The sequence below is a fragment of the Dasypus novemcinctus genome, chromosome Y (assembly GCF_030445035.2).
Source record: "Dasypus novemcinctus isolate mDasNov1 chromosome Y, mDasNov1.1.hap2, whole genome shotgun sequence".
Classification (NCBI taxonomy): domain Eukaryota; kingdom Metazoa; phylum Chordata; class Mammalia; order Cingulata; family Dasypodidae; genus Dasypus; species Dasypus novemcinctus.
In genome coordinates this window covers 1562220-1582655 of record NC_092216.1, presented here as the reverse complement: position 1 = coordinate 1582655, position 20436 = coordinate 1562220, and the positions used below count along the sequence as shown (strand labels likewise).

The following is a 20436-nucleotide window of genomic DNA, read 5'->3' as shown; positions in this document are numbered from 1 at the left end:
GGGCCTGGCAGGGCGATGGGCGGGGCGAGGGCGTTGCAATGGGCGGGGCAAGGGGCGGGGCAAGGGGCGGCCGAGGCCTTAGACCTTAAGCAGGCCGCATGGGGCGTGGCGAGGGCGTGGCGACTGATGGACGGGGCCTTCAGCCCGTTAAGCGGGCCGGATGGGGCGGGGCGAGGGGCGGGGCGCGACCTTCGACCGGAAGCGGTTGCCTTGGGGCGTGGCGAGGGGCGGAGCCAGGGGCCGTCGCGCCTTTGTTCCTTCCGCCCGGCGTCGCGGGCGCAGCGGGGCTCGCGTTCCGGGCTGGGCCTGCGTCGCCATGGTGCTGTGCCCGGTGATCGGGAAGCTGCTGGGGAAACGGGTGGTGCTGGCCAGCGCCTCGCCGCGCCGCCAGGAGATCCTCAGCCAGGCGGTGAGGGGCCGGGCTGGGCCCGCGGGGTGGGCGGGTCGTTAGGGGCGGGGGGGGCCTGCCTGGCCCGAGACCCCCGGGGGGGGTCAGGGGCCGAGGGTCAGGGGTCGGACTGAGGCTTCCGGGCCGGGGTCGGGTCTGTGTCCTGGCGCTGGAGACCGAGAGGCGGGAGTAGGTATAGAGGGGGAGGGGGAAAGGTACGAGGCAGACGCTGTTTTGTTTTTGGGGGGCGTTGGGGGGGGTCCTGGGGGGTCACCTGCGGGTGGGCTGATGTATACGAGGGTGGCAGGATTGCAGGAGGTGGGAGAAGTGAGGATGGCGCTTCCTCACTGGGGGTTGGTAATTCCCATTCTTGTCCTCACTGGACTCTGGGATGACAGGCCCCTGACATTATGTATTTTGGGAATAAAAATTTGTCGCCCTCACCCAGGGGCTCCTTTGTGATTCTGGTCGAATTTCCTGCGAGCGGTTTATTTGTGGAGCGCAGGCCTCGGGGGCACCCGGGAACCCTCTGACCTGTTGTGTCAGCAGTCACAGGGTTTGCAAATCAATAACTGCCCCAAGCAGCCTCTGGTGCCAACTCCTCAGCCAGCCTCTTTCCACCAAGTGCCACCCGGGGGGCTGTGGCCACCTGCCTCTCTTTGAGAGGAGCTCCTCGTTCTGGGGGGGCTTTGCGGTCTGCCCAGGTTCCTGGAGGGTCAAGGGGCCGAGGGGCGAAGGCAGCCTGGGAGAACACGCCGTTCATTGTAAATCTGCCTCTGTCACGTTCCCCAGTCCTTGGCACTAAGCCCTTCTGACTCACTTCTCTTCGCTGTTAGGGTCTCCGGTTTGAAGTGGTCCCTTCCAGATTTAAGGAGACACTGGACAAAGCTTCCTTTCCCAGCCCTTATGCCTACGCCATGGAAACGGCCAAGCAGAAAGCGCTGGAGGTGGCGCACCGGATGTACCTGGCAAGTCTACCTTTCTGCTTGACTTTTTTTGGTTATTTTTAAATTTTTATTTATTTATTTTTATTTTATTTTCTGCTTGATTTTTAAAGTTTGTTGGCCGTGAGGGAATGCTTAGGTTTTGGGGTTTTTTTTAAGATTTTATTTTTTATTTATTTCTCTCCCCTTTCTCCCACAACCCCACCCCTCCAAGTTGTCTGTTCTCTGTGTCCATTTTGCCACATGTTCTTCTTTGTCCGCTTCTGTTGTTGTCAGCGGCACGGGAATCTGTGTCTCTTTTTGTTGCATCATCTTGCTGCGTCAGCTCTCTGTGTGGGCGGCACCATTCCTGGGCAGGCTGCACTTTCTCTCGCACTGGGCGGCTCTCCTTACGGGGCGCACTTCTTGCATGTGGGGCTCCCCTACGTGGGGACACCCCTGCATGGCAGGGCACTCCTTGCGCACATCAGCACTGCGCATGGGCCAGCTGCACACAGGTCAAGGAGGCCCCGGTTTGAACCGTGGACCTCCCATGTAGTAGACAGACTCCCTAACCACTGGGCCAAGTCTGCTTCCCCAGTGCTTAGGTTTTAAGGTATATGTCATAAATAAATACCGTTTATAATATATAATGAACACAGTTTATCTATTACTACATATTACCATGTCATAGTCTATGGCAACTGATAGAACGTATTATTGTGGAGGTTATACTAAGTACTGTTGTAGAGTAATGAATGTTAATTGACCCATTGATTCACCTTCTGCAGTGATAAGGCTAGAAGTGCTTGTATTTAAGGGGGACATGAGTTTGAGGGTGTATGAGGGTTTCAGGTAAGTGCGTTCACCTGGGACAGTGGGGTGTTTGGCGCCTCTGAGCTGTGGCCCTGGACTGTCCTAGGAACTGCCAGCTCAGCACTCAGCCAGCCTGCCCCAGCCCTTAGGGCTCCCCTGCCCGCTTTTAGGGAGGCACAGTGGCCCTCACCAGCACGCTGTTGTCCCATTGCCTGCCTGTGGCTCTGGGCCACCATTTGCTGCTCGGCTCTGATGCCCCAGGTCGAATTACCTGTTGACATGTTTATTTCACCCTCCAGAGTACCTTTTCCTTGAATGATAGTGAATTAGACACTTTGGGGCTTAATTTAGGATCTCTCAGGGAGGGTGACGGGCCCCCGAATTACCTTATTTGGAACCTTCCCGTGAAAGAAACAGAACCCTGCGGAACAGGGGAGCGGGTGTAGCTCAGTGGTTGAGTGCCTGCCTTCCACGTACAGATCCCGGGTTCGATCCTTGGTACCTCCAAGAAAAAACCGTGGAAAAGACATGAAAAGCGTGCAGGGCGTGATTTGGGAGGTCAAGAGCCAGTCCTGAGGGATGTCAGCCCCTCACTCATCCTGTGGGCCCTGCAGGTTCCCACCTGGGTCCGTGGCCCTGTCTGGGAGGGGGTAAAGTCAGAGGCAGCCAACAGGCAAAGTGGTGAGGGGGCGGGCTGGGGCCCACTGGTGGGGGTCCAGTGACCCACTCGTGTCCGTGTCCTTGCTGGGGACACCAAGGGGACCCAGGTGAAGCCAGCTTCGGGCCAAGGATTCCATTTCCTGCCTCACGCCCGTAGCAACGTGGGAGACAAGCAGCCATGCCGACTTGACGTTTGTATTCGGATTTCTCGCAGAAAGACTTACGGACCCCCGACGTCGTCATCGGAGCCGACACTATCGTGGTGAGTCCCTTTTGGGGAGCTCCTCTGAGCCTCCAAGTTGTTTCAGCTGTCTGCAACAAGGAGCGGGTAGCGCTCAAGTGGTTGAGCGCCTGCCTCCCTCGTTCGAGGTCCCGGGTTCAATCTCCAGTACCTCCTAAAAAAAAGTCCGCGACAGTTCCCCTTGTTTCCCATCCGGAAATGAACACGGAGCGTGCCACAGGGAGCCAGCAGCCCCCTTGTGGGGTGTGAGTCCCTCTGTTTAGGGGAGACTGGACGGGCTTGTGGGGCTGCTGTAACAAAGCGCCACACACCGGGAGGCGGGAAGACACAGATGTTTGTCCTCCCACAGTTCTGGAGACCAGGAGTCTGGCCGCAAGGTGTTGGAAGCTCCCCTGGAGGCTCTAGGAGAGGCCCCTTCTTGCCCCTTCCAGCTCCCGGGGCCCCAGAGGCTCCTTGAGCTCTAGAGGCATCGCTTCAGGCTCCTCCTCTGCCTCCACTGGCCCCCCGCCTTGTCTGGGTCCACACGGCCCTCAGAAGGATCCCAGTGAGATGGAAATAGGACCCATCCCAATCTAGCCTGGCCTCTTTTTAACAATCACATCTCCAAAGACCCTATTTCCAAATGAGATTCCATTCACAGACAGTGTGTTAGTCAGCCAAAGGGGTGCTGATGCAAAATACCAGAAGTGGGTTGGTTTTTATAAAGTGCATTTATTTGGGGTAGGAGCTTACAGATCCCAGGCCATAAAGCATGAGTTCCTTCCCTCACCAAAGTCTATTTGGAGCAAGATGGCTGCCGACGTCTGCGAGGGTTCAGGCTTCCTGGGTTCCTAAGTTCCTGGGGCTTTTCTCTGGGTTCAAGGTTCCTTTCTTCCTGGGACTGGCTTCTCTTTCCTCTGTGTGCTGACTTCCCAGGGCTCCAGCTTAAGTCTTCAGCATCAAATTCCAACATCAAAACGCCAACCTCAGAAAACCGTCAACTCTCTTCTTCGCCTTGCCTTTTATCTGTGAGCCCCCACCCCTTGGTGGGTGGGTGGGTGGGGACTCAATGCCCTAATCATAACTCAGTCATGCCCAGGTACAGACCTGATTATAAGAATAATCCAATATCTGTTTTTGGAATTCATAACCATAACAAACTGCTACCGATACCAAGGTTGGGGATGTCAACACATTTTTTTGGAGAACACAGTTCAGATCAGCCCACAGCAGATACTGGGGAGCATGCTCCTGCTGGGAGGTCCCACGGGGTGGGCCTCACCACAGACCCCTGCCCTGGAGATTGACCAGCCTGATGGCCAGTGTCCCCCTGGGACGCCCAGACCCCTCCACCAGGCGCTCTGTCCAGTCTCCAGGTGGCGGCTGTGGATTTGAGTATTTCAGACAGTGCAGGGTTGGAAAATGCCGGCTTGGGTGATCTGCCTTGCTCGTGGCTGCCACCTGTCTCCATGGGGCTTGCGTGGCACCTACACGTGCAGGTGGGAAGCAGACCCTGAATCTAAATTATGGTGAGGGATGTTTCTTCGTTGAGGCTAGTAAGTGAACAGTGACTAAGTTAAAGAATAACTTCCTTAACTCAGGAAGTTAAGCACAGAAGTTAGTATAGACCCGACATATTACTCAGGATTCTCGTAGGAAAGAGAACTGACAGGAGAGCTCTGCCAATAGGATGAGATTTTATAAAATGGTTTCACACGACCACGGGGATGCACAAGTCCAAATTTCATAGGGCGGGCTGCAAACTAGGGGCTTCAGTGAAGGTCCCTGACGAGTTCCCAGAAGACACTGGTTGTCTGAAGGAGAGACAGTTTTTCTCCCTGAATGCTGAAATCACTTCTCCTTTGAAGGCCTTCAGCTGATTGGGTGAGACATCCCACATTGCTGATGACAGTCTCCTCAGTTGATTGTAGATGTAACCAGCCACCTGTGCAAACAACTCACCGATGATTAAAGTCCATGAAATGCCCTTGTGTGACAAATAGCCCAGTGCTCGCTTGACCAAACCGCTGGGCACCGTGCCCTGGCCAAGTCAACACATTAGCCCGCCCATCACAGATACACTGCCATTCTTCAGTCAGCCCAAAAGAACGGACAACAGTAAAAATCGTATCATGAGTCACAATAACCAAAAGGGAGAGACTACCCACGTGCTCTCCGATAGAGGTATGGATCAGCAAAGTGTTGTTTATCTAGACAATGGAATCCTAGTCAACCACAACAGGGAAGGAAGTTCTGATACACATTAAAATGTGGGTACACCTCCAAGACGTCATGGTAGACGAAATAAGCCAGACCCAAAAGCCCACCTCTTACATGCTTGTGTTTATATGAAATGTCCAGAATCGGTAAATCCGTAGCGACAGAAAAGAGAGCAGGGGTCTCCAGGAACTGGGGAGAGGGGGGAATGAATGGTTAGTGACTTGTTTCAGTCTGCCGGGCTGTCGAAAGCAATGTACCAAAATGGGCTGGCTTGTACGCCAGGGATTTATTAGCGTACAAGCTTGCAGTTCTGAGGCCGTGAAAATGTCCAAATCAAGGCATCATCGGGAAATACTTTCTCCCCAAGGACCAGATGCTGGCAGCCCTGGGCTCCTGTGTCACATGGTAAAGCACACGGTGGCATCTGCTGGACTCTCCTTTGTCTTTGGGGTTTCCTGCTTCCATCTCCTTGCTTCCTGCCTTTCTCTCTCTCTGTCTGAATTATATTCTCTTAAAAGGGACTCCAGGAAGAGGATTAAGACTTACCCTGGGCCATGCCTTAACTGAAGTGACCTAATCCAAAGACCCTGCTTACAGTAGGTCCACAACCACAGGCATGGATTAGCTGTAAGAACAGGATTTTCAGGGTTCCATATATTTTCCAACCATCACAGCTGCTGAAGGGTAGAGGTTTCCTTTTATTTATTTATTTAGTTTTTACTTTTTTTTTCTTAATTTTTAAAAAATGTTACATTCAAAAAAATATAAGAGGCCCCCATATACCCCCCATCGCTCCTCACCCTACTCCTCCCACATCAACCCCACCACCCCCACGGGACATTCACTGGACCTGGAGAACACACCCTGAAGCACCACTGCACCACATGGTTAACAGTCCACATTGTAGTTTGCACTCTCCCCCAGTCCACCCAGTGGGCCATGGCAGGATATATAATGACCAGCATCTGTCCCTGCAGCACCACCCAGGACAACTCCAAGTCCCCAAAATGCCCCCACATCACATTTCTTCTTCCCTCTCTCTGCCCCCAGCAACTACCGTGGCCACTTTCTTCACATCAGTGACACAATTTCTTCTATTACTAGTCACAGTAGTTCCATAGGAGGATATCAGTAAGTCCACTCTAATCCATACTCTATTCCTCCATCCTGTGGAACCTGGGATGGTGATGTCCACTCCACCTCTAAATTGAGACGGGGCTTTGATTCCTCATGGCTGATGGATGGGATTCTCCTCCATGCAGTTGTAGGCACTCTTGGCTCCCTGGTGTGGTGGTTGACCTTCTTCACCTCCCTGTTAGCTGGCCTGGGTAAGTCCAATGAACCAGAGGGTAGCAGTTGCAAGACCTCTGAGGCTCAGGGCCCAGCTGGCACATGGACAGTCCAGAGATTCAGGTCTCCTGAGTATAAACCAACCCCAGCACCAACCACAGGTTCAGTAAAAGTGACAGAAGAGGCACGTGTAGAAAGATCACCTCTGAGTCCAGCTCCATCATACACAGGTACACAAATTCCAAAGTAGGGCCAACTGACACGGCACTGAATTCTGGAGCTATCTGCCATGACCACAGAACCTGTGGGTCTCCATAGCCCTCAGGACAACCAGTACCTGGGGTTGTATCTACTTTGGCTGTCTCTGGGGTCCTGCTAAGGTGTGTATAAGTGCAACCCCTCCGATGACCTCCCAACTCTTTTTTGAAGACTCTTAGCCATGTGAACGCATTTGTCTTTGCCATTTCTCCGTTTTATTCAAGGTCAAAAAGCAGTCTTGAACACATGATCCTACATGTAGGCTGAGATATTCTGCTGATCTGAGTTGGCGCTGTTCTTCAAGGTCTTTTTCTAGTTACATTACCAGCTGGTGCCTCGTAGTAATCCCTCAGCACCAGGGAGGCTCATCCCCAGGAGTCATGTCCCACCCTGGGGGGAAGGTAATGCATTTACATGCTGAGTTTGGCTTAGAAAGTGGCCTCCTTTGAGAACATGGAGGCTCTCAGGAGGTAACTCTTAGGCACCCTGCAGCTCTAGGCTTAGTTCATATTTCAGGCGCACAGGCTCCTAAGCATAGTCATCAGTATCAAGGGCTCATCATTGGACCATCCTTCTTCACTGGTCTTTTTTCCCTTGCACGTGGGGGACTGTTGCTGTTCCACTGGGGAATGTGACAGAGCTCCCCTGGCTGGGAACTCAGCACTCCCTCAGTTGTCCTTTGTAACTGTAACTACTACGAAAATACCCAACATGTGTCCAGACATTTTTACGTACCCTAGATAACACGCCCTGGAGAACTCCCTCCCAACCATGTGCCTCCATCAATAACACCCCACACCAGTGTTCCTGCCCTGCCATAGCTGAACCCATCTGTGGTCAAAAATTTCTTCAACAAAGAAGCCTAATATATTGCCAAGTTCAATTAAGAGGAAAATGAAATATAGTGATGGGTTTAAAAAATTAGAAATAGAATACATACTAATTTAGAAAAACTAAAATAGAGAAAAAATAAGTTGGAGTATTAAAAAATGAAAAAATATCGTAAAGATTTGTTTTTGACGTTTTGCATTGCATCACTGCAATAGACGTTGCCCTGTACGAACAGTGGCAAGGCAATTTCAGGTTTTCTTCAGTGTCTATATCCTTGCTTTTTTTCTTCTTCTCATTTTTAATTTTGTCTTTGTAAAAGTTTTAGATCACAGTAATTCACATATATAATATAGGGAATTCCCACATATCCAACATCAATCCTTTTCCCCCTTCCCCAGCAATGATCTTTTTACATGTTCATGTTATATTTGCTGCAGCTGTTGTACAGATATTGAAATACAGCTTTCAAACATGGTTCTGTTTTGGTTCACATGATGGTTTATATTTTAGACTGTACAATTTTCTAAATTTTTAGTTGCCTTATGTTTTACCTTATGGTTTACATTTATACATTTTTGGTGAATTTAGTATGTCCTATATCCATCACTGCATGATCCTGCAGGACACTTCCACTGCCCCAGAGTTATCCTGATTCCATCTATTCTATACGTCTCCCCCCCTCCCCTCAGGGCCCACAGTGACAATCAATCTTCATTACTTAAAGGATGAGATCACAGATACTTGCCACAATGTTGAGGGCTTGACCTACTCGACTGCCCTAACCCATTGGGAGCCACCCGTTCTCTGGAGAGACACAATTCCCTCTGATTGAGAACATCAGGTCTCCCCAGGATGTGGGTACACCTTCACTCTCATTGTATGGGTCTCCACTCAATGATATAACCCACCGTGACACAATGAGCACCCACACACTTCCTGGAAGCCTGCCCCTGTGCCTGATGGCCCCCCCCCCCCAAGCACCTTAAACAGATAATCCATCCTTATTACATTGTCTAAAGAGTTTTCTCAACAGTATAGTTCCAACCACATACCTGACAATCTGCCATGTTCATCTGGTCCCCCCAGCCCCCTCCCCCAATTCCTTGGGCCCTCTGACCCATCCTCCCAACCCTAGCCCCCCTCAAGCCCACAAAGCCCCACCCAGAAGTAACCCTGTGCCCCCATCTCATCCCTTCCCTGTACAAACACTCACCTCCAGCTTATCATAGACTTCCCCCACGTAGGCGTCAGTTCGCAACCTTCCTCTCCCCCCCAGTTCCTACACAGAGGCGATGGTAGCAGAACATGTGAATGCACTAAATGGAACTGACTGGTTCCCCTCAAAATGGTGATATTATGTCAATTTCTAATTTGAAACGAAAGAGCAAGCCGTGCACACGTCACAGTCTTGCCTTGGGGCAGGGGACACCCCCTTTCCATGCCCTCTCTGTGCTTTCCTCCCGCAGACGGTGGGGTCCTTGATCCTGGAGAAGCCTGTGGACAAGCAGGACGCCTACAAGATGCTCTCCAGGTGGGCCTGGGGAGGCCCCTGCGCCTGAAGCAGCGGCGGGGCCGGCGAGAAGGGCCACGTCCGCTCCGGCTCCTCCGTTCCTCGCCCTCCCCCTGGCCCGGCCACCTTCTCCGGGTTCGGGGCTGCCCGCCGCCTGGGGGTAGACGGGAGCCGCCTTTGAATTCAGCTGGGACGGAGGTCCCTCTGACGGGCCTTCACCTGCAGCCCAGGTGCAAACACGAGCCTGGGGTCTCCGGCCCCTTCCTCGCCCAGGCTCAGCGTCTTAGTCTGCGCAGGCTGCTGTGACAAATGCCAGACAGCACAGGCTTCGGGGGCTGGGGCTCACTCCTCGTGGCTGGAGGCTGAAGTCCCGCATCACGCGCCTCCAGGCTGGCTTTCTCCCAGAGCTCCAGCGTCCCCGCAATCTTCCGCTCTCGGCACTCTCTCTCCTCGCATCTTCTCCTCTGGGCCCTGCTGACCTCTGTCTTCTCCTCGCCCATCTCCTCCACTTCTCCTCCACACAGGCTCAGGCCCCGAGCCAACTGGCCTCAGCCCAGTGGGATCTTCATTTCCTCTGCACGAGAGTCCTCACCCAAAAATAGCACCTTCAAAGGTCCTCGTGCAAACAGGGCACACCCACAGGGACGTGGGTTAAGATTGCGGGGGCCACGGTTCGATCCCACCAGCGTTTCCTCCCAGGCCCATCTCCTGCGTTTCCTAAGAGCATCCACGTCTCGAACCCTGGGTCCCAGAACGGCCCCCGAGTGCGAGCGGTTCTCGCAGCGGCCGAGCGCACCTACGCACGCTCCCACCCGGGCAGGGGTCCTCCAGCTCGGCCTCGGAGCCCCACGCCTGTCGTGACATTGGCTGCGGTGTGTGCTCCGGCCGCGCCCAGTCCTGGAGCAGCACGCTGACCCCGGGAGGCGCGGGCTCGAGCTGCATGCTCTCGGCGCTCGCCGCTCTCTCCATGGCCGCTGTGTGCACGCCGCTTGCGCCCCGTGTCCTGGGCTGGAAAGGGATGGCTCGGCCGCCCCGCCCTGAAATGGACGACCCCAGAGACCGGCGTCCACCCACTCAGGGTGCCCCTTGGGCGCCGCAGGGAGGAGGAGCTGAGGGCGCGGGCAGCCTGGAGGCTCGGCCCCAGGGCGTCGCGAGCCAAGCCCTTCCGCGCTATGGCCGGGGCGCTGATGCTGCCCCCGCCGTCCCCTTGCAGGTTAAATGGGAAGGAGCACAGCGTGTACACGGGCGTCACCATCGTCCACTGTGGCAGCCAAGGTAACCGCGGCCCCGCGCCCCCGCGCCCCCCACCTCCCACCGGGCAGTGGGCGGCCATCCCTGAGGGAGGCCGGGGGCCACCAGGCTGGGGGTGCACTCACCGGAGCCCCCCAGAAAAACGGCCCCACTCACGGGGGGGGGGTACCTGTCCTTCCTGGGCGGCTGTTGACCTGAGTGTCTGTCCTCACTTTTGGGGTGTCTGCCCTCACTTTTGGGGTGCCTGACCTCCCAGGGCACCTGTCTGTCTGGGGTTTCGTCCTAATGGGGTATCTGCACTGGAAGTGTCTGTCTTTCTGGGGAATCTGTCTGCTTGGGTGTCTTTCCTCACTTTTGGAGCATCTGTCCTTCCGGGCATCTGTCTGCTTGGGTGTCTGTCTGTTTGAGTATCTTCTGTCCATCTGGGAATCTGTCCTCACTTTTGCAGAATCTGTCCTGGGCATCTGTCCATCTGGGTGCCTGCCCTTCTAGGCATCTGTCCTCACTACTTTTGGGGCGTCTGTCCTTCTGTCTGTCCACCTGGTTTTCTGTCCATCTGGGTGTCTAGCCTTAGTTTGGGACATTTGTCCACCTGGGTGTCTGTCCATTTTGAGAGTCCATCTGGGAATCTGTCCTCACTTTTGGAGTATCTGTCCTTCTGGGCATCTGTCCACCTGAGTGTTTGTCCATCTGGGCATCTGTGCTCAGTTTGGGGGCATCTGTCCTGGGCGCCTGTCTTTCTGGCCATCTGTCCACCTGGGTGTCTGTCCATTTGAGTATCCATCTGGGAATCTGTCCTCACTTTTGGAGTATCTGTCCTTCTGGGCATCTGTCCATCTGGGCATCTGTGCTCAGTTTTGGGGCATCTGTCCTGGGTGTCTGTCCTTCTGGGCATCTGTCTGTCTGGGTGCCTGTCCGTTTGAGTATCTGTCCATCTGGGAATCTTTCCTCACTTTTGGAGGATCTGTCTTGGGCATCTGTCTGTCTGGGTCTCTGTCCATCTGACTATCTGTTTGCCTGGTTTTCTGTCCATCTGGGTGTCTCTCCTTAGTTTTGGGGCATCTGTCCTAGGAGCCTGTCCTTCTGGGCATCTGTCCGCCTGGGTGTCTGTCTGAGTATTTGTCCATCTGGGCATCTGTCCTACGTGTCTGTCCATCTGGGCATCTGTACTCAGTTTTGGGGCATCTGTCCTGGGCATCTGTGTGTCTGGGTATCTGTCCATTTGTGTATCCCTCTAGGCATCTGTCCTCACTACTTTTGGGGTATCTGTCCTTCTGGGCATCTGTCTGCCTGGATGTCTGCCCATCTGACTATCCCCCTCGTTTTCTGTCCATCTGGGTGTCTCTCCTTAGTTTTGGGGCATCTGTCCTCCTGGGCACCTGTCCTTCTGGGCATCTGTCCTGGGTGTCTGTCCATCTGGGCATCTGTGCTCAGTTTGGGGTCATCTGTCCTGGGTGCCTGTCCTTCTGGGCATCTGTCCACCTGGGTGCCTGTCCATTTGATTATATGTCCATCCGGGCATCTGTCCTCACTTTTGGGGCATCTGTCCTGCGTGTCTGTCCATCTGGGCATCTGTGCTCAGTTGGGGGCATCTGTGCTAGGCGCCTGTCCTTCTGGGCCTCTGTCCTCCTGGGCGCCCGTGCTTCCTCCCCGGCCTCCCCTTTCAGACGGCCAGCTGGACACCGAGGTCTGCGAGTTCTACGAGGAAACCAAGGTGACATTCTCGGAGCTGTCCGAGGAGCTCCTGTGGGAGTACATCCACAGCGGGGAGCCCATGTGAGTCTTGGCTCCGCTGGGGCGCTGGGGGGCGGGGCGGGAGGGGAGGCCCAGCCAGGACGCCGCCTGGGACCGGCACATGGGGGCGGGGTGCAGGGCTCAGCGGCCCAGCGCCCAGAGGGGCTCCTGCCTCCAGCAGCGAGGCCGGCCCGTGGCCTCTCCCAGACCCGTGGCCTCTCCCACGGCCGCTCATCTCTCAGTACTGGCGGACAACCTGCTTCTCTCCCGGAAGGCAAAGCCTCGAGGCTTCAAACAGTCCCGGATGAGGCACGACCCGGGGTCTGGACCGCCCCCGCCCCGCGGCTCCTGGCCTGGCTGGGGGTCTCACTCCCACTTCCAGAGACCGCCTGTGGCCACCCGGCCTCGTGCCTCTCCTTGTATGAGTTTCCTGTCTCTGCCATAACAAAACACCACCCACGGGGGGTGGCTCCAAACGACAGAAACTTATCCCCTCCTAGCTCTGGACGCCACAAGTCCAGTATAAGGAGTGGGCAGGGTGTCGCCCTCCCTGGGGGGCTCTGGGGAGGCCCCTCCTGCCCCTTCCAGGCCAGCATCCTCTTGGTCCCACCCGCCCTTCTCCGGTTTGGCTCCATCCTAATGAATCGCATCTGCAAAGTCTCTCTTTCCAAATCAGACCACTTTCGTGGACAGGGGGGTGGACCATGGCATGTCTTTTTTTTTGGGGGGGGGGGGCGGGAGTCCTTTCCCAGGTGGCAAAGGAGCGGCCAGGCTCTGGGGCGTCTCCAGGGCCTGGGCAGGGGACAGCCCCCTTACCGTAGCCCCCCGCCCCGCCCCCAGGGACAAGGCGGGCGGCTACGGCATCCAGGCGCTGGGGGGCATCCTGGTGGAGCGCATCGTTGGCGACTTCCTCAACGTCATGGGTTTCCCGCTCAACCGCTTCTGCAAGAAGCTGGCCGAGCTCTACTACCCGCCGGGCCCCGGGGCCGTGCGGCGCGCCAAGCACGACTCCATCCCGGCGGTGGACAGCTTCGAGGACCTGAGCGACGAGGACGGCAGCGCGCGCCCGGGCGCCGGGGACACCCCCGGCGGCAGCAGCGGCGGCGCGCGCTCGCCTGGAGACGGCGGCCCCGAGGGGGCGGGCGCGGAGCCGCAGGCGCGCGGCGAGGCCCACCGCAGGGGGAGCGCGCAGGCCCTGCCCCCTTTCCCGTGGGACCTCGTGGAAATCCTGGACGGATTCAAAGCGTCCAAGGTAGGCGCGCGCCGCCGCGCCTCCCGCTCCGCGGGCTTGGGGAGCAGCCAGGGGCGGCGGGGTCGGCCCAGGCTGGCGGTGGGTGGGGGTGAGCTGAACCCGCAAGAAGCACCCTCCTACCCGGGCCCGGGCCCAAGTGGGGGGTCCCCGTTACTGCGTCCCTGCCCATATGGGGCGAGCACGGGCTGCCTCCTGGGGTCCCGCTCCCAGCCACCCCGCCCTTAATCACTTCAGCCCAGACCCTCTCGCCCCTCCCACGACCGGTTCTGCCTTCCGCTGTGGCCCCCGGGGGCCTCAGGCTATGGGAGGAGGTCTAGAAGGGACACCAGGGCCTGCTCCCTGCCTTCGCGCCATACCGTAAAGTGGATGTGGACGATATCCAGGGTTTAGGGAAGAAAGGCAGGCGGTCACATTGGGCCTCGGTTTCTCTGGTTAAACCAAACCACGTGCCTGTAACACGCCGCCTGCCCATGGATACGGCTCTGCTAGTTTCAAGTGTCCCCCCCCCCCCCCCCCCCCCCAACTCCCCAGCCCCGAGTTTCCGGAGCGAGCAAGAAGCCGGGGCTGCGGGTTTCCGCGCGCCAAGTCCGCTTGCACCAGGGCGCTCCTAGACAGCCCAGCGCTCCGCCAAGTGGTGCCCCGGTCCCCGCCCCTGCGGCGTGTCCTGCCCCCGGAGCCGTGTCCTGAGCAGCGGGCGAGCCCGCGCGCCTGGGAAGGCCACGGAGGAGCGCGGCCACCGCGCACGAGGAAGTGGGGAGGGTCCAGCACACGCAGGGTCCCCGGGTCTCCCCCAAAACGCAGAGACCCGGCTTGAGGAACTCAGAGTTGCAGGCAGGAGTTCTTTCTGGGTGAACAAGGAAGCTTGGGTAAGGGGTGTGGTGACGGCAGCCCAGCTTTGCGAATGTAATTGAAACCAGGGAATTAGATACTGGTGCGTGGTTAGAACGGGAAACTTTAGGTTGCACAGATGTTACCAAAGTAAAAAGTTAATTAAAAAAAAAAAAAAGGCACCAGGATGTTTGTTAAAACTGGCCTGAGATATTCACCGCTGACGTACGTTTTTGCCCTTGAATTTTCTCCCAGTGGATCGCGCTACCCATTTGGTTATTATTTTGCTCTTATCATGTGCAAACCTTGTTCTGACTGGGGGCAGACTTCTCTCTTCCCTGTAGAAGATTCAAATAAAAATTTTAAAAAATAATGGAAAGACAAAGTAAAGTGAAACTATTGACTTTTAAAAAAAATGTGGTGAAACAGCTATAGTTCAAAACCATTTAAACCATCTTGGACCGTTTCTGACATTTTTAAGTTCCACATTTTTTTAGGAGGTCCCGGGGATGGAACCCGGGACCTCGTACGGGGGAAGCGGGCGCTGGACCCTGAGCTACATCCGCTCCCCGCCGAGAGTTACTTTTTCAATTTGTTTTGATGTTAGGAGGGGCTAGGGCTGGCACCCACGGTGGGAAGCGGGCGCTCAACCCCCCCCCCCCACGCCCTCCCCACCGGCCTCCGCCCTTTGACTGTCTGGGAGCCCGGAGCGCTGGGAAAGCCCCCGCTCCCAGCACGCTGCCGTGCGCCCACTGCCGGCGCCCTGTCTCTCCGCCAGACCCTGTTCACGGCTACCAAGCTCAAAGTGTTCGACCTGCTCAGAGACGGCGCCGCGCTCTCGGCCGCCGATGTGGCGGGCAGGATCGACGCCTCCGTGCCCGGGACCGAGCGGCTGCTGGACGCGTGCGCCGGGCTGGGCCTGCTGGACAAGACGGGGCGAGGTGAGCGCCGCGGACCTTCGTTGTGCGCGTGGGGTCCCTGGGCAACTCTGCTCCTCCCCAAAGGACACTGGCCCTGCGCACCAGGCAGGGGCTCGTCGCAGGCCCTTGGTCCGGTAGCATCAGCCTCCCACCCCTGCCGGCTATCCCAGCTTTAGCCTCCCACCCCTGCCGGCTACCCGAGCTTTAGCCTTCCACCCCCGCCGGCTGCCCGAGCTTCGGGGGCCCATTGCCGCTGGAAACAGCAGGAACTTCATCTCACCCAGTTCTGGAGGCGGGGAGGGCGGTGCTCCCCAGAGACCTGCAGGGAACAGTCCTTCATCACCTCTCCCGACCTCCCTCGCCTGCCAGCCGCCCCGGTGTCCCCAGGCTTAAGGCTGCATCACCTCTCTCCCCCATCTCTGCGTCTTTCTCCAGGCCCCTTCTTTTTTCTTTTTAAGCTTTTTTATTTCTCTCCCCTTCCCTGCCCCCAGTTGTCTGCTCTCTGTGTCCATTCGCTGTGTGTTCTTCTGTGTTCGCTTGCATTCTTGTCAGCAGCACCGGAATCTGTCTCTTTCTTGTTGTTGCGTCATCTTGCTGCGTCAGCTCTCTGTGTGCGGCACCGTTCCTGGGCAGGCTGCACATTTATCACGTGGGGTGGCTCTCCTTATGGGTGCACTCCTTGCATGTGGGGCTCCCCTACGCGGGGGACACCCCTGCATGGCACGGCACTCCTTGCGCGCATCAGCACTGCGCGTGGGCCAGCTCCACACGGGTCAAGGAGGCCCGGGGTTTGAACCGTGGACCTCCCATGTGGTAGACGGACGCCCTATCCGTTGAGCCAAATCCGCTTCCCTCCAGTCCCCTGCTTAAAAGGACCCCAATCCTGTTGCTTACAGCCCTCCCCACTCCGGCGTGAGCTCCCATGAACTACTTCCCATGGGCACTGTGTTTCCACATCAGCCACATTCGCAGGGAGCAGGGATTCGGATTCCCACGTAGCTTTGGGGGCGCGATTCCACTCACGGCCCGGGCTGTCGCTCTCCCTCCGAGCACACAGTTTGCCTCACCTAGGGTCCGCTCGTGTTTCCGTAAGCTGGACTCTTTCCAGTAGACAGGCCTGCCTCATCCCACGCCCTGAAAGACAAACGTCTTTCAGTGAGAAGGTGATTTATTGCGGGTGCACAGGCAAGCGACTGGAGAAATCTTCCCCAAACCAGTTCACAGTGAAAATGGGAGCTCGGGATTTTATTGGGGAGGGGGGGGAAGGGGGGAGGAAAGGGGGTAGTTGAGAAAAAAACAAGAAAAAGACAAGTGATGCCAGGGGACTATGAGGAGGGATGTGCAGTTTCTCAGTCCTGTGCTGCCTTGAGCCCACCCGACATGTCCTTGATCTCTGCGGCTAATAAACCACAAATTAGATGTCGTCGTGCAGGTGCAAGGCTTTCACGGCTCCTTTCTCAGCCGACAGCTCAAGGATGTCAAGCTTTTTTGTCCCCGAGGAAAGTTACAGATTGACACCCTTCTGTCTAGTTTTGCTTTGCGACGTGATCTTACTCCCGTAAGCAAAGCTGAGAAGGTCTGGCTCGCGTCCCTCAGGGAACTGAGTGCAAAGAGCAGTGGTGCCCCGGCGTGTGTTCGCCAAGCGCAACGAGCGTGCCGCGAAGGTGGGGGGTTGTCGATGTGGGAGGAGTGGGGTGAGGGGGGTGGGGGGCATATGGGGACCTCTTAGAGTTTTGAATGTAACGTTTAAAAACAATAAAGAGATCGTAGGGGGAAAAAAACAAATAGATGAGTAGAAAACCAGCTCAATGAGTGTATTAGAAATTTCAGAGCTGCCTAAGTGAAGAGATTTAACCATATGTGATTAAAATCATTTAAGGGCGGTGGACTTGGCCCAGTGGTTAGGGCGTCCGTCTACCACATGGGAGGTCCAAGGTTCAATCCCCGGGCCTCCTTGACCCGTGTGGAGCTGGCCCACGCGCAGTGCTGATGCGTGCAAGGAGTGCCGTGCCACACAGGGGTGTCCCCCGCGTAGGGGAGCCCCACGCGCAAGGAGTGCGCCCCGTAAAGAGAACCACCCAGCGCGAAAGAAAGTGCAGCCTGCCCAGGAATGGCACCACCCACATGGAGAGCTGAGAAGATGATGCTACAAAAAGAAACACAGATTCCCGTGCCACGGACAAAGAAGATGCAGCAAATAGACACAGAACAGACAACGGGGGGGGGGGGGGGGGGGTGAAGGAGAGAAATAAATAAATCTTTTAAAAAATCATTGACTATTTCACCCATTTTATCATCTCAGGATGTTAAGGACACCCCCCATACAGCTTCCACATTTCGGCTAGGACCTCACCCCATCGTGCCTGCCCTGTTTTTAATCTCTTTTTCTTTTTTTCCTAATAAAGGTTACAGCAACACGGAGTCAGCGAACCTGTACCTGGCGTCGGACGGACAGTATTCCCTGCAGGGCATCATCACGTACTACGACGAGCACGTCTGGCATATCTTCACGCACCTGGAGCTGGCCGTCAGGGAAGGGGAGAACCAGAACCACCGAGCCCTGGGCAGACCCAAGGGAGGCCTCTTCCGGGTAGCGTCCCATCCCGGGGCAGACTCACGTGGGCACGGGGGGTGCCGGAGCCGCGGGGGACACCAGGGAGCCGTCGCGCTCTGCACAAAACACGCCAGGCGCACGGCGTCCCCGGTCACGGTGCAGCAGCGGCCGCGTCCCTAGAGCCAGGGGCCCCAAGGGGTGTCTCCTCCCAGCCGCTGAAGGTGCCGGGCAGGTTCCGCGTGTGAGGCCGACAGGAGCAAGGCACGGCCGCAGCTGGAATCAAGCAAGAGGGGAGACAGGGAGACAGAGAAAGCGGGAAAGACGGGGAGGGAGGGAGAGGGAGAGGGAGGCAGGGGAGGGTACAGAGAAATAGAAGGGGGAGAGAGAGAGGTGATAGAGGGACCCAGAGAGAAAGAGAGGGAAGAGGGGGACACAGAGAAAGGGAGGGAGGGAGAGCAACACAGACGAGGGACAGAGAAATAGGAGAGAGATAAGCAGGGGCACAGAGAGAAAGAGACAGAAGGATGGACACAGGAGGGAAAGAGAGGGAGGGAGACAGATGAATGAGGAGGGAGAGAATCGGGAAGGCACAGAGAAATAGAAGAGAGAGAGGTAAATAGAGGGACACAGAAGGAGAGAGGAAAAGGGGAAGACGGAGAGGGGGAGGGAGAGCAAGACAGACTGGGTACAGAGAAATAGGAGAGAGATAAGCAAGGATACAGAGAGAAAGAGACAGAAGGATGGACACAGAGAGGGAGACAGGCTGGGGAGGGTACAGAGAAAGAGAAGAGAGGAAGTTAAATAAACAGATGGACAGACAGACAAAGAGAAGGAGACACAAAAAGACAGAGAGAGAGACAAAGAGAGGGAAGGAGAGGGAGGGAGAGAGGGGGGAGGGAGAGGGAGGTAGCCAGGGGAGGGTAAAGACAAATAGAGAAAGAGGAGAGAAACAGAAGGACAGAGAGACAAAGAGAAAGAGACAGAAGAGAGATGGACACTGAGAGACAGCAGTGGCTGAGAGGGAAAAGGAGATGGAGCGACAGCGAGTGAGGGAGAGTGAACCAGAGAGCTCCTCAGAAGGGGAGCTGCTTGGCGCAAGAGCTCCTCAGTGGGAGAGCTGCTCAGAAGGGGAGCTGCTCGGCAGGAGAGCTGCATGGAAGGAGAGATGCTCAGAGGGAGGGCTGCTCAGTGGGAGAGATGCTCGGAAGGAGAGCTCCTCGGTGGGAGAGCTGCTCGGCGGGAGAGCTGCTCGGTGGGAGAGTTCCTCAGAAGGAGAGCTGCTTGGCAGGAGAGCTCCTCGGAAGGAGAGATGCTCAGAGGGAGAGCTGCTCAGTGGGAGAGCTGCTTGGAAGGAGAGTTGCTCAGTGGGAGAGATGCTCGGAAGGAGACCTCCTCGGTGGGAGAGCTGCTCGGTGGGATTGCTGCTCGGCGGGAGAGTTCTTCTTCGGAAGGAGACCTCCTCGGAAGGAGAGCTGCTCAGCAGGAGAGATGCTCGGAAGGAGACCTCCTCGGTGGGAGAGCTGCTCGGTGGGAGAGCTGCTCGCGCAGAGAGTTCCTCAGAAGGAGAGCTCCTCGGAAGGAGAGATGCTCAGAGGGAGAGCTGTTCAGTGGGAGAGCTCCTCGGAAAGAGAGATGCTCAGAGGGAGAGCTGCTCGGTGGGAGAGCTGCTCGGCAGGAGAGCTGTTAGAAGGAGAGCTCCTTGGAAGGAGAGCTGCTGGGTGGGAGAGCTGCTCGGAAGGGGAGCTGCTCGGTGGGAGAGCTGCTCAGAAGGGGAGCTGCTTGGCGGGGGAGCGCATGGAAGGAGAGATGCTCAGAGGGAGGGCTGCTTGGTGGGAGAGCTGCTCAATGGGAGAGCTGCATGGAAGGGGAGCTGCTCAGCGGGAGAGCTCCTCAGAAGGGGAGCTGCTCAGAAGGGGAGCTGCTTGGCGCTAGAGCTGCTTGGCGGAAGAGCTGCTCAGAAAGAGAGCTCTTAAGAAGGAGAGCTCCTCGGAAGGAGAGCTCCTCTGTGGAGAGCTGCTCAGAAGGGGAGCTGCTCGGAAGGGGAGCTGCTTGGAAGGCCATGGGAGGACGAGCAGGTCCAGGCTGGGGGGTGCTCACAGCAAGGCAAGAGAGGGGCTCTCCACTGGAGGGACCTTCGGAAAGGAACTCAGAAAAAAGGACTCACAGTCCACCTGGCCGGGGTGTCTGGGGAGTGCCAAGAGCCTAGAGGAGGCATTGGAGCAGAGGGGGCTGTGCCTGGGGGTGCGGCCTTGGGTGCGAGCCTGGGCGTGGGCACTCTGAGGGGCGTCCGGGCAGCCCTCCCGCTCCCCCGTCGAGGGGCACAAACCCAAATGACCGGGCAGGCCGGGCCCAGAGCGGGTGCCACGGCTTTCAAAGCACGTTCACGCAGAACTCCTTGGGGTGAAATCAGCACGACGCGGACGTAACCCTAAGCACGCCGATGTGCCTGGAGCGCGCGTATAAGGTTGTGCACCTGCCGTTCTGCCCACTCGGGGCACATTTCATCACCCCAGAAGGAGCCTCCCCCCCCAGTCTCTGCCACCCGCCCCCCCGTTCCCTGGATCCCACCCTCGGGCTGTCGGGGCACGGGCAGTCACAACAGGTGGGCTCGGGGCCGGGCAGCGCTCACGCAGCCTCATCCCCTCAAGGCGGGCCCTGCTGCTGCGTCAGGACTGGACGTCTCCTCTCCCCAGGCCAGTCGGCACCCCTCCCCTCCTGGGCCACCTGGTACCCCCTTTCCCCCCAGGCCACCCTCACCCCATTTCTCTCCCCCCAGGCCGA

At 56.9% G+C, this 20436-nt stretch overlaps 2 protein-coding genes across 2 annotated transcripts in view; one reads left to right on the top strand and one right to left on the bottom strand.

The window, feature by feature from the left end:
- Positions 1 to 20436, bottom strand: part of LOC101416025 (granulocyte-macrophage colony-stimulating factor receptor subunit alpha) — a 579672-nt gene that overhangs the window by 317688 nt on the left and 241548 nt on the right. The window lies entirely within an intron of this gene.
- On the top strand, positions 281 to 20179 carry LOC139438376 (probable bifunctional dTTP/UTP pyrophosphatase/methyltransferase protein). Its single transcript, XM_071213442.1, has 9 exons — positions 281 to 409; positions 1225 to 1356; positions 3002 to 3049; positions 9073 to 9137; positions 10330 to 10391; positions 12035 to 12143; positions 12942 to 13353; positions 14960 to 15122; positions 17507 to 20179. The coding sequence occupies exons 1-9, from the start codon at positions 317 to 319 to the stop codon at positions 17833 to 17835; spliced, it is 1413 nt and encodes a 470-aa protein (XP_071069543.1). The 5' UTR covers positions 281 to 316; the 3' UTR covers positions 17836 to 20179.